Below are 17,033 nucleotides of genomic sequence, written 5' to 3' on the forward strand. Positions count from 1 at the left end.
CTTAGCTGAACAGCCAATGGTAATTCCAAGTCCAATTAGATTTGACAATTTAAGAAACAGTAGCTCAAATGCAAATTGTAATTAATGACAAGACACAAAACAGGAAACTTCTAATCTACATCCTCTAATTCACTTAAAAATTTTTAGATAGTTTAGAATTTAGTTTAGAATTTCTTACAAAGATTATGTTTCTTGATACTGAAAATGATTAAAATACATTGTTTTGCAACTATGTAGTTGTGGGTTCGATCCCTGTACAGGCCACTCGTTTGAAGGCTGGACTAGATGATCTCCAGAGGTCCCTTCAAACCTTGCTGATTCTATGATCATCCACATTTCTACAAAATTAAAGCATATTTTCTTCTGCTAACCATAAGACTCCATATAAGATTATTTCCAGTTTAAGAGGTACTTTAAGGACAATCCCCTCCTTTTCCTCAATTTTTAAAGTCAAAAATGCCCTGTGAAGTAATCTGTTATCAGATATTCGGATGAAAAACTCAGAATGAAAAAACAGCATTGGAAGTCTTTTCAGAGTGCTATTAATGTTATCTCAAATGCACTAGATTTTATTTTACACAATAATGATATTCAGAATAGTAACATGTATCATTTAATTAAATTTAATACTTTGGTAAGTTTTGCCTTCAGCATAGCTCTTCATAAAACAAAATTTAAAAGAATACATTAAAAATGCAATTTCATTTATGGTAAACTGTTAGCTTTTATTTACCTTACATGTCAGTTCAAATATTGCTTGGCTACAGATCACCAAAAAGAACAGCTAACACACAGATTTCTTTTTTTTTTTTTGGTTATTCAAGCTTAATCATATTTGATGCTCTTTTATGTCACCAAAGCAGTACCAAAACTAGATACGAATTATCTGATTCACCATGTATAATTATACAATTACAAAGAATTCAAGGAAGATCATACTCTGACATACTGACATACTTTGATATTGACTGAAGATCTATGTAAGACTAAATGTGAAACACTTGGAGGATGAAAAAGGACATGTGCAGGATATGAATGTGGAGGTGACTGTATACTACATTATCAGATGCTGCCAAAGATTCTGTTTAAGAAAACTGGCCAGCATTTTATGGTAATATTAGGTATGCAGAAGAGACTATATTTTATGTGTGAATACTGTACAGTGGAGTAATAAAAACGCACCTGAAATCTCTTCAAAAAATTTTAAACAAACAATTCAATACAGATTGTTCACATAAGAAAATGTGCAAAAGAAAGAGAAGAGCAATAAAATTAATGATCTCTGTGTCTGTCTAGTTATTAATTACATAATTTTACTGCTAAGTCAAGAAGTTAAAAAGATGAATGTTCAGCTTAAACATTGTGCTCCCCAGACCACTCACATCTTGCCCCAAAAAGGCCAATCTGTCATGGGCTGGAATGTCTGCAGAGAAAGACATCTCAGCTGAATGAATAATGAACAGAAAGAATAAAGTTTTTAGCAAACAGAACTGAAAACAATTCAAAGTACACTGAGTATTTAACAACCGGTATCTGTATGTCCATGCAGAACCAAGTTAGCAAACTGAAAATCAGGAATAAGAACTACCTAAGTTAAACTAAACTCAAACTCAAACTAAACTACTCAAACTAAACACTCAAACTAAAAGCACTCAAAACTAAACACTCAAAACCCAGAACTGAAATTAACACTAAGCACTCAACATTACCTTAACTTTCTATCTGAACTTCAAGCCTCTAAGTTTACGCTCTTACGCACTGACTCTCTACGGTTTTCCAGCATCTGAAGTATAAATGTCTAACTTTTCACACAACCTGGGAAAAGCAAATTACTATGTAGCACAGAAACACTCTGAAAGGCTGTTCTACTTGGCTTAAGGAAATCTACAAAGCAAATAGTCTTAGAAACTTTAGCATTTGTAAGGTTAAAACAATTTATACTTCCTAAGGTTAGAAGTGAACTCCACAGAAATTGAAGACAGTCCACAGGTGCCTCAGGGTATTTCAAATTTTGAACTTTTTGCAATGCAAGTCAACTTACAAACAAACAGTATTGGATAAAAATCAAGAATCTTCAACACTATTATCACAGAAATGGAAGAGGGCCTGAAAGACATTTTTCCCCCTATGATATATAGCTCTAACACTATAGATAACTGAAACCTCGACATACGATCTGTGTGATGATAACACAATGTGAATACGTGGAGGGAACTGCATGTCCCAGTGGATATATTTCTTCTGCTGGAGCCAACCTGAGTGCTAAAGAGGGGGTTAAAACGCCTTTCCTTTTCCTTCTACCGAACACCTGTTCAAAAGGAAGGGCTATTTAAAGAGCTAGAAGAGTAGCAGGAAGGGTAGAGTGTTTGGAGGAAGTCACAGATCCTTAGTCAGGCTCAGAGGCCTGGGCTAATCTCCAGGATAGAGAAAGTCCAGTTTGTTAGTTACATTGCTTTCATCTATACTCATGGTGAGACCAGATTGCTGAGCAGACTTCACTATTTGCTGCTCTGTCATTTCTGCTGGCTACTCTGCTAGCTCACACAATACTTTGGAGCAGTCAACGGAACTGATAAGAAACTGAACTACTGAATTATAGCAGCAATATAGCGGGTGTCCATAGTCATTTCACTGAGTTTATCTAAGGTAGAATTAGTAGGTTCTAACAGCAAGGACACAATTTAAGTTCCTCATAAGACTGCACAAATTAATAATGAGCTGCTTTAGAAGGCGCAGCACTTTCACCGTTTGAAAAGTAGAGACAATTCTGGTGCAGGAAATCACAGCTAGAGCTCCTAATTTCTAAACATACAAAAAAAAATTAAAAACAGCTCATCAGCATCTAATAATCTGGAAGATTCAGTACTTCAAATGCCTTAGCGCTAAGAACATAGTTGAAAAAGAAAAAGACAGACCACACCAATTTTATCTGAATGAGGTGAAGAAAGAGATTTCACACTCTTATTGTTGTTAGCATAGTGTGAAAGGGTTGCTCTACAAACATTGTAGGAGAACAGCTAAACAAGAAATCCTCATAAAGCAGCTAAAACCTGCTTTCTGAAATAAAAGCTTAAGGCTTACTGAAAACTAATGAAAATAAACAACAGGTAAAGAAAGTATACAAACACACTCTATTGAAGTTGGTATTTCTACCATTTCCTCATTATTCTCACTTATAGTTGAGGGCCTAAAGGTACGTTCACAGCAGCAGCATAGTTTTAGGGAGACAGACAGCACTGGCAACCTGCAAACATTAGCCAACCTTTTTGCTGTCTATCAGTTTATCACCTGCCAGCACTTCACACTTTCAACAATTAAAGACAAAAATTTCTACATATTGTTACAAGAAACATTACTCAGTAGTTCTTGTTCTTTTTTGAGTCCTAACATAATGCATTGTATATATAACAGAGTGGTTTAAGCATCACATGATTTTTAAAGCAGTAAGACTTACCAATCCACTTAAGGCTAAAATCCAGATGTAGGAACCAGAGGTTAAGAGCTAGAAGATAAGAGTAATGATTTAAATTTTAATTTAACATAATGGTTGCTGTCTGATTTACTATGTTGTAATATTATACAGGGTTTGTATTTATCATGACAATGGGAAAAGTTAGACATTTATTTCTGCGAAAATTCAGTTTAACATTAACAAAGAGATATTCCAGAAGTAGCAGAGATGGAAAAAACACAGGAATCTAACAATTGTTCTTTTCCTACAGAACAATACATTTTATTTTCATATAGCATACTAAGTATAACAGGATGTCAGTTATAGGCTGCACTGAAAAACAAGTCTGAAAGACAGACTGAAGCAAAGGAAATGACTCAGTAGCAACAGGAGAAGAGTTCCAAGCAGGGGAGGGCAGTGCAAGTGAAATTTTTATATAGGCAGCCATGGGGAGACCAAAAATGAATGTCAAAATTAAAGATAAAAAATTCTCACTCAGTGGAATATTTGTGGATACAAAATCACAGAAATAGATAGAGCAAATTTTCAAAAAGTCTAAATAACCAAGAGAGGGGCCCATCACTTCTAGTATAGTATATGGGATTAATCACCTGGAGAAGGTTATCATCAACTGGAGAAACAGGCTGAAAATTACACTGATAACTGCTTACAGTTACTACAAAAGCAGTTCTGTAACATGCAGACTGAGTCATGAAAATACTTTCTCTAGACTTTGACTGCACAAAGAGTAGCTTGAGATAAGGGCAGAGTTTACAAATGAAGAGAAGGCAGACGTGTTTCCCTCAACCTCTGTGACGGCAACAACTGTTCCGTATAAACCAGGGAAAGACATAGTGATTAGTAACAGTAGTGATCTCTATCTGAAGTGTTAAATGACAGAAAGCAAAAGGAAAGGGATACAACGGAGCAGAGCTCCGACAATATCACTATTTTAACAGAGAACACTGGACTAATAGTGGTTGTGATGGGTTCGGGGAGAGAAAATACAATTTCTGAAAGATCAGAAAAAGATGATGCAAGAGCAGAAATCAAAGGAATCCAAACACTAACTAGCGGAATGGATGAATGAAATGTTCAAGTGAGCGTGCGTCAATATTCTGAAACTGACCATTCATTCTAAAATATACTCCACTACACTTCACATACTCATGGGGCTTTCCGTTAGTTTTAGAGCTAATTTGAGTCCCTGGAACATATAAAAATGAGTACAATTTCTCCTAAGTTTGCAAGTCTTCTGTTTCATAATTCACCTTGTGACACAACTGTCCACTCATTTCTAGGCCTTTTTTTTTTTTTTTTTTTTTTTTTTTAACAAGTACTGTGTTTCTGTATCAAGCACCTATGTTTTTCCATTTATTTTTAACATAACACTACTTGATATTGCTGTGCTCTACATAACACCTCACCTACATAACACCTTGAGGATCACCTCGAGGGAGGTGATCCTGCCCCTATACTCAGCCCTCGTGAGGCCTCATCTCAAGTACTGTGTCCAGTTCTGGGCTCCCCAGTACAACACAGACATGGAGCTACTGGAGAGAGTCCAGTGTAGGGCTACGAAGATGATCAGAGGGCTGGAGCACCTGCCCTGTGAGGAACGGCTGCGAGAGCTGGGCCTGTTTAGCCTGGGGAAGAGAAGACTGAGGGGGGATCTTATCAATGTGTATAAGTATCTGAAGGGAGGGTGTCAAGGGGACGGGGACAAACTCTTTTCAGTAGTGCCATGCAACAGGACTAGAGGCAACGGGCACCAACTGAAGCACAGGATGTTCCATCAGAACTTGAGGGGGAATTTCTTGACTGTGAGAGTGACAGAGCACTGGCACAGGTTGCCCAGAGAGGTTGTGGAGTCTCCTTTCTGGAGATATTAAAGACCCACCTGGACGCGATCCTGTCTTAACATGCTCTAGGTGACCCCGTTTGAGCAGGCAGGTTGGACTAGATGATCTCCAGAGGTCTCTTCCAACATTACCAATTCTGTAAATACTATTTTATATCATCTGTCACATGGTAACGCTTTGTATTATAATATAACTATTTTACATAGAGGTGCAATCCAGTCAAATCTTTGATAATTTTATTTACTGACAGTCTTACCACAGAAAAGTACTGTATGCTATTAGATTCATTTGAACTCTAAAAGACAAAGGGAAAATAAACAAAACCAACAAAACAAGAGCAAATTAAAAAGATGAAAGAGATGCATGCCTCAGCATTAGGCCCCACTGTTTTCATCTGGTTTATTTCACTGAACCAAAATAAAAGACATTGAAGAATTCCCATGTCATTTTTTTCCATGCAAGACAATTGAGGCAGAAGACAATAGAATAATAGATATTTTGCCCATCACTTCAGCATGTAGAAATGCATAGCAGAAGTACATGTCTTTCAATATTTTAGTTGACAGGACAGACCCTAGTGAAACATCTGTATTACTCACAGGGGTGGAAGCATCAAAATTCGTATAAGAACATAGAGTGATTCAATTGTTAACAATTCAATAAAAGATGAACAAGCAAGTATATACCATACCTGTAAACCCAGTATATAGACCAGAGTCTTGTTTGTGATAGAAAAGTGGCCTAATACTTGTGTCACCTGCACTCTTGGAATGGAGCAGTAAAACGGTACAAACAAAGCAAATACAGGACCCAAGCTACAAAAAGAAAGATATAGATGGTTAATAAGAATATTGGCAATAATAATGTAAAACATATAAAATAATTAATTCTATGTATATAACAAAGTGTAATATAACCTTGCAAACAAAGGTCTTCCCTGGGAATTGAAAATTAGGTAATTATGTTCAATATAATATATTCCAGAGCAAAATAACCAAATATGATTATTTGGCAATTATCTTTGCAAGGAAGAAATAGGTGACAAAAAGTATGTTATTTCCCAATGTTCAGGGTGGAGACAGCACAGAAGGCAACATTTTTATTCCAACAGTAGACTGTTTCTATAAAACACAGCATCCAAAAAAGAATAGCAGTAGTCATCTGTAACAGAACAAAACCTCTTTGACCCAAAGAGATAAAAGAAAAGGATTATACATACTCCAAAAGATGAGGAAATCTCTGAGCACATTATGAAGTTATTCACCTAAGCTTAAGGTATTGCAAGGTTGACAACACACTGTATTATCACAACTTAATAATTCTTGACTTAGTTAATAACTTAATTAAGTTCAGAAGACTGAACACAGACAGTTTGACTTAATGTCCCTTTGCCAGCGACTTCCAAAGCCCTACAAATTACTAACATTCTTTAGGATTCTCACTTTAATCACAGCACAAAGTGCTTACTAAGTTTCTAAATGCTCTTCAGGGTTGGTTTCACAAAATTTAAGACTCAAGCACCTTTTACAATGACCAGACCATCCAGATAGAAATTATGAGCATGAACTAGTGCATGCACATCCCCAAATACAATGCCTGTGTTCTTTATGATAAAGCATTTCAGTTTCCAGGAAACCACCACTGTAGAATCAGTGCCAAAGGCATGGATATGGCAGATTCTGTAAGAAAAATACTTCCTAGAATAGAAAGGAAGATTGACAAAAAAAAAAATGGTCACTTCCGATAAAGGAAAATGCCTTTAGATTCTAATTCAGGGTCCAGCACATCTATAAGCAAGACACACTATCAGCTGCTTCACACTACAGAGAGCAGTCCTTTCCCCAGCTCAGCAAAAGCTTAGCCCTTCGTGGTACTTCAACATCTCTCATCAGCCCAAAATACTGTTTTCACAGCTTTGCCAATGAACCGTTTTGCACAACTAAGTCACTGCCGGGAGGGGGAAAAAAGAAGAAAGGGTTGGTTGAATCCTCCCCCTTCGTTTAAGCAGTTAGCATAACGTGGTCAATACTGGCGGAGCAGACAAGGGAGTCCAGACACGAGGTGCTGTGCTGGCAGAGCTATGATGGTGATAACTTCCAAGCAACAAGCTGCAGCTAATAGCCAGGGGGAGGTTACCCACAAAACGCACATCTACCCCCGCGCTGGTTGTTCTGTGCTGCCTTGTGTCTGATAGAAACTGGATACTCTAAAGGATAATTTTATTATACTGTTTACCAACTTACCTGCTTCAAGGCCTACAATTTTTACAGCCCTTTACATGCATAGGATCTTGTTACGCTCAGTGCGAATTGTACAAATGGCACAAACCAGGGCCTACATAACTTGGAACGTGCACTCAAGAACACATTTCCATCGAGGAGGTTCTACTGAATGTAGTAATATTATGTGAAGGGATGGGCCGAATATTTAAACTTTCGTTTCCTGAATAACCGCCAAATACAATACTCATAACTGTGAAAAAATTGATGATTAAATACACAGCTCAAATATTATTTTTACTCATTTAATGGGCAGTGGCTTAAGACTATTTCATTACCACTGGTTTGTCATATTTGAAGCTCCGTTGCTGAAAACCTCTGCCTCTGAGGACTTAACTGAAGTTTAATTAAAGGAGATTGAAACATTTTTAGTATCATCTGTTTAGCAAACTGTCAGATGCATGTGAATGCACAGAGATGTTAACTCTAGAGTTACTCAAAATGTATTTTCAGTTTTGCATATAATCTCTTTTACATAAACAGATGACATCGCCTATACACACACAACTAATTTTTCACATAAATTCAGATTATTTGAGTTGCAGGAGTACATAGACAGACCTACAAAAGTAGTACATATAAAACAATTATTTATCAGAATTACTTCTCTTGCAGCCAAACAATATTCAAGAAAGCAGACCAGTTTTATAAGTGAGGAGAGAGGAAAAACAAAGAAAAAGATCTTTTCCTCTCTTAGAAAAGTCATTTTATGTTTTCTGTTTATGGAATGTAATTCTTTCTACTCTTATCAAATGGCTTCAGAGAATACCAAAATCGTAGCATGCTTTTCAGGTTTTACTCCTTCTGTGATAAAACAGTGACTCAAACAAAGCGATTTTACATGCGAGAGTGCACTCAGTCATAAAATGGGAAATTACAAAAAGGAATTTCCCATGACTATAACTTTAAAGAGAGATTACAAAAGGTTGAAAGGTTCCTTAAATGTTAATATTCACCACTTATGCCAACAATAAAACATAGAAAACACCATCCCAGAAGTCTTGTATTTGACAATGCTCACAACTTGACAAAGTAGAGGAGCTAAAGAAAACATAAAAATGTACTTTTTTCCTAAGACAGTAAGTAGACATCTAGACAGACTTACACCTGCAAAGACATAAGTTTGTTTCTTAAAAGGAGTTCACTTTTAATAATATAATCAGATATTACACAAATATTCATAAAGGATTTTTTTTAATGTCTAAACTATTACTCTTTAAAATATTTCATGGAACTCATTTCCACAGGTTAATCCATTTTTTGAAAATCGTTTCCTTTTCATTATGTAACTCTGTATTTTTACACTGACAATTTCAATTTATCTTTTCTGTTCAAAATTTTCAATGCATTAATCATGCCTTGTTTAAAATATGTATGTAGATGCTGCTCAACTATAGTGGGTCTTCCAATGAAGTTATCTATGAAACAATAAAGAATATAACCTACAAGTAAATAGGCAGCATAGGGAAGGCTAAGGAAAATGTAGGCCTGCTGCTTACTGGAACAAGGGACCTAGCGTCAAAGGACACGGAAAAGGCTGACGTACTCAAAGGCTTTTTAGCCTCAGCTCTCACAGGTAAGGTTTGCCCTCCGGCCTCCCACGTCCCTGAGCCTCCTAGCAGCCTGTGGGATTGAAGCAATACCCGCTACTGCGGAAGTTAGGGAATACCTGAGCCATCTGGACATACACAAGTCAACGGGACCAGATGGGAGGTACCTCAGGGTGCTGGAGGAGATAGCCAATTAGGCTGTTCTCTGCATCTTTGAAAAGTGAAAGTGACCTGAAGGCAGGTTTCTAATGACTGGAAAAATCCAATTGCCACATCCATCTTCAGGAAGGAAGCCTCAAGAGCAAGTAGCTTTTCCCTGGGAAGATTATAGGGCACTTCCCCTCAGAAGCCATTTCCAGTCACATGAAGGACAAAGTGATTGCTAACAGCCAACACTGATTTATCAAGGGCAAATCATGCCTGACTAACCCAATTGCTTTCCATGATGAGATAACTGCCATTATGATGAGACAACTGGCATTGCAGACAAGGGAAAGGTAGTGGATGCCGCCTACTTTTGCTCTGGCAAGACCTTTGACTCAGACTCTCACTGTGCCCTGAAGCAAAACTAGGAAGATGGACTGAATACGTGAATAAGTGTGAGGAACTGGCTGCACTGCCAGTCTAACGTTGTGACCAGCAGCACAAAGTCCAAATGGTAGCCAGTTACTACCAGCATGCCTCAGGGATCCATACTGGGACCAATTTATTTTATGTCTTTATTCATAACCTTGGCAAGGGAACAGAGTGCACGCTCAGCAAGTTTGTGAATGACAGCAAATTGGGAGAGCAGTCAGTACACCATAGGGCAGAGCACACTGTGATGGGCTGGAGAGAAACAGGCTGACAGGAAACTTAAGTTCAACAAAAGCAAATGTGGAGTTCTGCACCTGAGTTGAAATAACCTCATGCAACCGCACAGACTGGCTAGAAAATGGATTTGCAAAAAAAGGACCTGGGAAAACCTTCAAACCAGCATTAGTAAGCAATCCTTGTGGGGAAGAAGGACAATTTGCATACTGGGCTCTTGTAGCAAATGTGGAGTCACCAGGTCACAGGAAGAGTTATTCTCCTCTGTTCATCCGCTCAGCACTTCTCAGACTGCGCCTGGAGCACCATTTCTAGTTTTGGGTTTCTCATTAAATGAAAGGCATTGACCTATTGGAATGAGCTCAGCAGAGGGTAATGATGGGCCAGTATTGGACCAGGCTGCCCAGAGAGCAAGAATCTCCATCCTCAGAGAAATTCAAAATTCAGCTGGACACAGCCTTGAGCAACCTCTGCTGTTGGACCTGCTTTGAACAGGGGACTGGATTACATGATTGCCCATGATCTTGTCAAACCTAAACTGCTCTGTTATTCTGTGAATAACTAAAGCCTTGTTCCTAAAGCTTGTAGTAACTGGAGGAATTTCTGTTCCTGTATTTGACTGCACAGGTACAAGCATCCATGCGTGCACTATAAATCAAAGAACTGGTTCTCAATTCTTTTCATTAAGTTAATTAATTGCTTGGTAACAGAGTCAGATTCAACATCTAAGTGGAAAATATACTCTTACTTAAAGACTATTTCACTTCTCTCTTTTCCTTCACTTTTCTCTTTTCCTTTTTGCCTTTCCTTTCATTCCTTTGAATTTTCTTCCAAGAATTACACAATAGTTAATGTAGGAAAGGACCTCTGGGGATTGTTTAGTCCAACTCCCCTCTTCTCAAGCACAGTCACCTACAGCACGTTGCTCAGGATCATGTCCATTTGGGTTCTGAACATCTCCAAGGATGGAGACGCGACAGACCCTCTGGCAACCTGTTCTAGTACTCAGTCACCCTCACAGTAAAGAAATGTTTTCTTGTGTTCAAGCGGAATTTCTAGAGTTTCAATTTGTGCCCATTGCCTCTTGTCCTGTCTCTAGGCACCATAGAAAAGAGTCTGGGTCAGTCTTCTTTATGACCTCCAATTTGTGTATTTATACACACTGATAAGATCTTCCTTGAGCATTCACTTCTCCAGACTGAACAGTTCCAGCTCTCTCAGCCTCTCCCTGTATGAGAAATGCTTAGTTTGTTAATCATCTTTGTGGCCCCTTGCTGGACTTGCCCTACTAAGTTCACGCCCTTCTTGAACTGGGAGACCAGAGCTGGTGACAGCACTCCAGATGTGGTCTCAACAGGGCTGAGTAAAGGGGAAGGGATACCCTCCCTCGACCTGCTGGCAATACTCTGCCTGATGCAACCCAAAATACCACTGGCTTTCTTGGCCACAAGGGCACATTGCTGGCTCACGGCCAACTTGTTGACCTCCAGGACCCCCAAGTCCTTCTCCGCAGAGCTGCTCTCCAGCAGGTCAGCCCCCAGCCTGTACTAGTGCAGAGATTATCTCTCCCCATGTGCATGACTCTGCACTTGCCTTTGTTGAACTTCATGAGGTTTCTCCATTTCTCCAGCCTCCGAATGGCAGCACAGCCCTCGGGTGTATCAGCATCTGCCTCCAGTTTTGTGACATCTGCAACCTTGCTGAGGATCCTCTCAGCCCCATCATCCAGGTCATTCATGAAGACGCTAAAGAGAATCAGATCCAGTATCAACTCTTGGGGGATATCACTATTGATTGGCCCCCACCTGGACTTCATGTCACTGATCACTACCCTCGGAGCCTGGCAGTTCAGTGAGGTCTCAGTTTGCCTCACTGTCCTCTTATCTAGCCCATACTTCATCAGCTTGTCTACAAGGACATTATGAAATACAGAGTTGAAACTCTTATTAAAGACAAGATAAACAACATCTGCTGCTCCGCCTTCATCCACCAAGCCATTCATCTCATCACAGAAGGCTATCAGGTTGGTCAGGCATGACTTCCACTTTGTAAATGCTGCTAACTACTCTTGATCACCTTCTAGTCCTTCAATGCCCTCTTGAAGATAGAAATGACAGTTCTTGCTGCCAGTCCTCAGGAACTTCTCCCAATTGCCATGATCTTTCAAAGATAACTCAGAGTGGCCACAGAATTACATTTATTAGTTCCCTCAGCACTCGTGGGTGTATCCCATCAGGTCCCGGACTTGTGTGTGTTCATTTTTTCTAAATATTCCCAACTCCTCTGCTGCAAGTTGAGTCTTACTTGCTGTAGACTTTCCCACTGGTCTCAGGGGCCTGGGATTCCTGAAAGCAAGCCTTACCAGTAAAGAACAAAGTGAAAAAGGTCTTCAGTACCTCAGCCTTTCCCTACGTCTTTTGTTACCTGATCCTCACTCCTATTCAGCTGTTGGCTCACATTTTCCCTGGCCTTCCTTCTACTGCTTATATACTTGTTGCCTTCCTCATTGCCCTTCAAATCCCTTGTCAGATTCAAATCAAGTTGGGCTTTGGCTTTCCTAACTTCATCCCTGCATGCTCTATATTCCTCCTGGGTCATTTGTCCCTACTTCCACCTCCCGCATACTTCCTTTCTACGTTTAAGTTTAGTCAGGAGCTCCTTGCTCATCCATGCAGGCCTCCTGCCTTTGCTTGATTCCTTGGTCAGAATGAACCATTCTTTGTCTTGAAGGAGATGATCCTTGAGTACCAACCATCTTCCTTTGACCTCTCTTCTCTCCATACTCATATCCCATGGGAGTCTTCCAAGTAGATCCCTGAACAGGTCAAAGTATACTCTAATGAAGACCAGGGTTAGGATTCTGCTTTTTGTCCTGTTTCCTCTTCACAGGATCCCGAACTCCACTATCTCATGGTCATTACAGTCAAGACTACCACCAGTCTTCACATCCCCAACCAGTTCTTTCTTGTTTGGAAGTATCAGGTCTAGCAGACATCTCCTTGTTGGCTCCCAAATCACCTGTGTTAAGAAGCTGTCATCTCCACAAGGCTCCTGGATTGCATGGGCCCTGCTGCGTTGTAGCTCCAGCAGATATTGAGATGGCTGAAGTCCCCTGTGAGGATCAGAGCCTGTGAACATGAAGCTTGTTCCAGTTGTCTAAAGAAGGCCTCATCTACTCCTGTCTGATCAGGTGGTCCACAGCAGTCATCCACAACAATATCGCCCATGTTTGTCTGCCCACTAATTGTGACCTATAAGATTTTGGTTGGCTCATCATCCAACTCCTAGGCAGAGCTCTATTTCTGCTGCTCTCTCACATAAAGGGCAACTCTCCCCAGTCATGCTGATTTCCCAGAAAGTGCATTATGATTTCACCATAACGGCGTGGAAAATAACTTAAAAAAGTCATTTTAAATATCTTCTGTCTACGCAATTTAATGCATGTAAAAAAATCTTTCCTCTCCTTTCCCCTTTCCCTGCTCTCCTTTTCCACAGATCTTGGTCCCAGTCCTTTGTTTATTATATTGGTGAGAATATCAGGAACAAAATGGTTAATATCCTTTCAAGTGCCATGATTAGCTTCTACTAGAGAATTGAGATGTTTTTGTGCAAAGAAAGGACATCACTATTCTCAGACATATGCTGACTCTAAACTGAGATTATATCACTTTGTGTTTAGGATTTTCAAACAAAACAGAAAATTCTAAAGGATTAAAGATAAAATTCTGGATTTGAATACCATGTCCATTCCAAAACTGCAATAGCAGGCTTTGGAATGATTATATTCTCATTTTGAATAGCATGTTAACTTCCAACAATTGCACTGAAAAAGAAACACAGCATACACACAGAAAGAAACAGTCCACATTATATAAAGTGGTGAGACTAGTTTTGCAGAGAAAAAACAACAAGAAACAACAAAATTTTTTTGAAAAAAAAAAAAAACAGAGATCTATGAACTACTGAGAGAAACCAAACAACCAGAGGCAATCATTTCCCAAGGGAGAAACAAGCTACCTGAAGTTTAAAAGGGTAAATATTGAATGCAGATTAAAATTAAACATGTTAACATTAATAAATATATGCACAAAATACAGAAGAAACTCTAATTCTACAGCATAGGAACAAATGGGTAAACAGCTAATGCTACTTCTGCAAAAAATATCTGCTGTTGTCAATGGAAGTTTTGTGGGATTAAAATTTGCAGAAATAACTTACGTTATTTTATTTAGAATGACTCACCGCATTTAGTGCCATACCGTATTTTTTCGTTCACATTACTGAGAGCAGCTTAAGGTTTTTACAGAAAGATTAACCTCACAAATCCATGACCATGTTGCTTTTTAGGATTTAAAGTATCAGTCATAAAAAACAGCTGCAGATAATACAAAACACACAAACATTGTACTTCATCAGTTACTTTAATGCTCTACTTCCCTATAGGCTACCCAGATGATGCCATATCACATTTTAAATTGCCAGTCTTTATTTTGAATGTGTTAGACTTTCTAAACAATATCCTTAAAATTAGCTAATTCCCTGGCATCCCACCCTTCTGCCAGATACCAGCAAAACAACCCAATTCTCGAGGCTTCTCAAGACTGGGAAAAGCATGAGAGAACTTTTCCCAGTATTCCTGTATCTTATCATCAATATTTCACAAGAATTTAGGGAAAAAATAATAATAAAAAAAACTGAGAAGAAGTTGTGTGCATCGGGGGGTGGGGGGGGGGAGGGTTCTTCCTGTCCATGGGTATCTCAGCAAAATCACTGCAACTTTGGATTTATCAAAATATGAAACTAAGCACATTTTAACTGAACAGGAAACACTTTTCAATCTCCTCTTGAAGATAAAAGCAAGTCAGACACCTAGCTCTCATTAAAAAAAGCTTTTAATTTTAAGACTACCTGAAAACATACTTGATAGACTGCTCACTTCCATTCTAAACTAGATTCTTTTCCCACACTTCCTGGCGGCAAGCTAATCCAGAACTTTACTCTTCTGGTGGCTAGACTCTTTTTGATTTTAGTTTTAATTTATAAATCATTAATAAGATGTTGACATATATATGTACTACTCTATAGCCTTTAGCTTCTTCTGTAAAGATCAGTTAACCGTGTCTCCTTTCAACCTTGCTTGTGCAAAGCTTAAGAGGCTAGTATCTTTTAATCTCTCACAAAATTGTTCTCTAGCTCTCAATTCAGCTATCTGCTGACTGATTTATGGTAACTGATCATTGCTATAGTGATATATGTGCCAAAATACACAAAATTTCTTCAGTTAGAACTTAACATTTATACAGCCTCCATGCAAGCAGTTTTTTGTGGACCACCAAGCACTTTTTCAGCTTACTACACTATTAAGAGAAGCAAAATTGTTTTATCCAGCTCCCTGTCCTTTCTTTAATATAAAATTAGCAGACTGCCATTCACTTTAGGGCCAAAATCAGCCAGCATGGTATACTGACAAAACAGACAGGGAATGGGAATGACTTGCCAAACCCTACACCGCAACTGAGCAGCAGTATCACAGCAACAGCAATTCATCCGTAACTGTAAGTAATTAATATCAGGCAGGTGTTGTAGAGTTAGTTACCTGCACTTAGCCACCAGCAGTTGCTGCTCTGTATCAGATATCTGAAGCAAGTGATTAATGGTGATGGCTTACCGGGATGCTTTGTTTTTGCACACCAAGGAGCAGTCATCTCTGGCCATATTTACCAAACCAAAATCTGAGCTCAGCAGGAGAAAGGAGCTTGCGCCTTGCTCAGAGGCAGGGGCTCCCACTGAACACTATGCGGCTAAACCCAGCACAGAAACTGGAGCTGAGTACACTGGGAGGTATGGAGGCTTAAGAAAAGCGGTGAAGGGATTTAGATAGCAGAGTATTTTATTGAGGAGGTATGGTCCAACAACTGCATTGAAATCTTTAGTGCCCCTTTAGTTCCTCTGGCTTGGGTGCTTAACTAAATCTCTATCATAGTTTAACCCAACACATTTTATTTGGCCTCTATAAAGCAGAGGCAGTGAGTTACCATGACTCACTGATGAGCAATCACTTGCTGTTGCTCAGACTCAAGTCACTTGAGAAATAATATTTGTCTACAGGAAAAGATAGGATTCAGCTACAGGTTACTTCCAGACATCTGAACTGTCTCTGAGGGAAAAGGGATTTTTTTTGGAAGTAAGGACAGTTTTGCAGTTAAGAAAGTGAACTGGAACTCAGGCTGGCTGGATTCAGTTTCTGGTTGTTCCATAACCATCCTGTGTAATTGCAGAAGTCATTTCTCACGTTGTGCGGTAGCTCTCTTCATACAGAATTGTAAAGACAAATCCAGTACCATTTGTAAACTGCTCAAATACAGTAGGGACTAAGCAAGCAGACAGAAAAATAAACTAATACAGGCATCATAACACACTGGTCATAATACTAACTGCATGCTACCACCTCTGAAAGTAACACATTAGTGTATTAATTAACATATTAGCCTCCTCGTATGCATAATGAAGAACAATAAACTTCTGCATACAAATAGTAAAACAAGCCACTTCTTGAAAAAAGCCCATTTTTGGTTTAAATAGCCAAATGCCAGGACAGTCAGCCAGATACTGGAGAAACAGCAGCAGTGTAAGAACAAAAAGCAAACGACAGTGTAGTGGAAGAATATAATCTGCATCGTTCAGCTCAAGCAATTACCACCTCACCACATCATGCCAGGCTGCCTTAGCGGCTACTGCTTCAGTGTAGCTCAAAGAGTACAATCTAATAATATATCTTAATCAAAGGAAGGCAGTATTTTATCAGATCAGAACAAGGAACACATATTGGTATTATTTGTACTTTTTTGAAATAAACATTTCCTTTACTATGAAGTTGAAGTATTAACATCAACCCTTGATCAAAAACTACTGCAAGCCTTTGTATTTACAAATTTTTGTATTTGCAAATTTCTCATTTCTGCCACATATTTCTGTTTCTAGATAAGGAACCACATTTCAGTATTATTTTGTGTACATATGAAGCAAGTTTCTTGTGTAATTTCTTTTCAAACACTGGTTTACATCTTATTACTTCATTTAA

At 38.8% G+C, this 17,033-nt stretch overlaps 1 protein-coding gene across 1 annotated transcript in view; it reads right to left on the reverse strand.

Annotated features, from left to right (window-relative positions):
• Nucleotides 1-17,033, reverse strand: part of UBAC2 (UBA domain containing 2) — a 102,305-nt gene that overhangs the window by 25,537 nt on the left and 59,735 nt on the right. The window contains exons 5-6 of the mRNA XM_062575762.1: nt 6,005-6,128; nt 3,455-3,502 (exon numbers count right to left, since the gene is read on the reverse strand). Of these exons, the coding sequence (XP_062431746.1) occupies nt 3,455-3,502; nt 6,005-6,128 (172 nt within the window). The remainder of the gene's footprint in view (nt 1-3,454; nt 3,503-6,004; nt 6,129-17,033) is intronic.

Source organism: Rhea pennata, chromosome 1 (assembly GCF_028389875.1).
Source record: "Rhea pennata isolate bPtePen1 chromosome 1, bPtePen1.pri, whole genome shotgun sequence".
Lineage (NCBI taxonomy): Eukaryota > Metazoa > Chordata > Aves > Rheiformes > Rheidae > Rhea > Rhea pennata.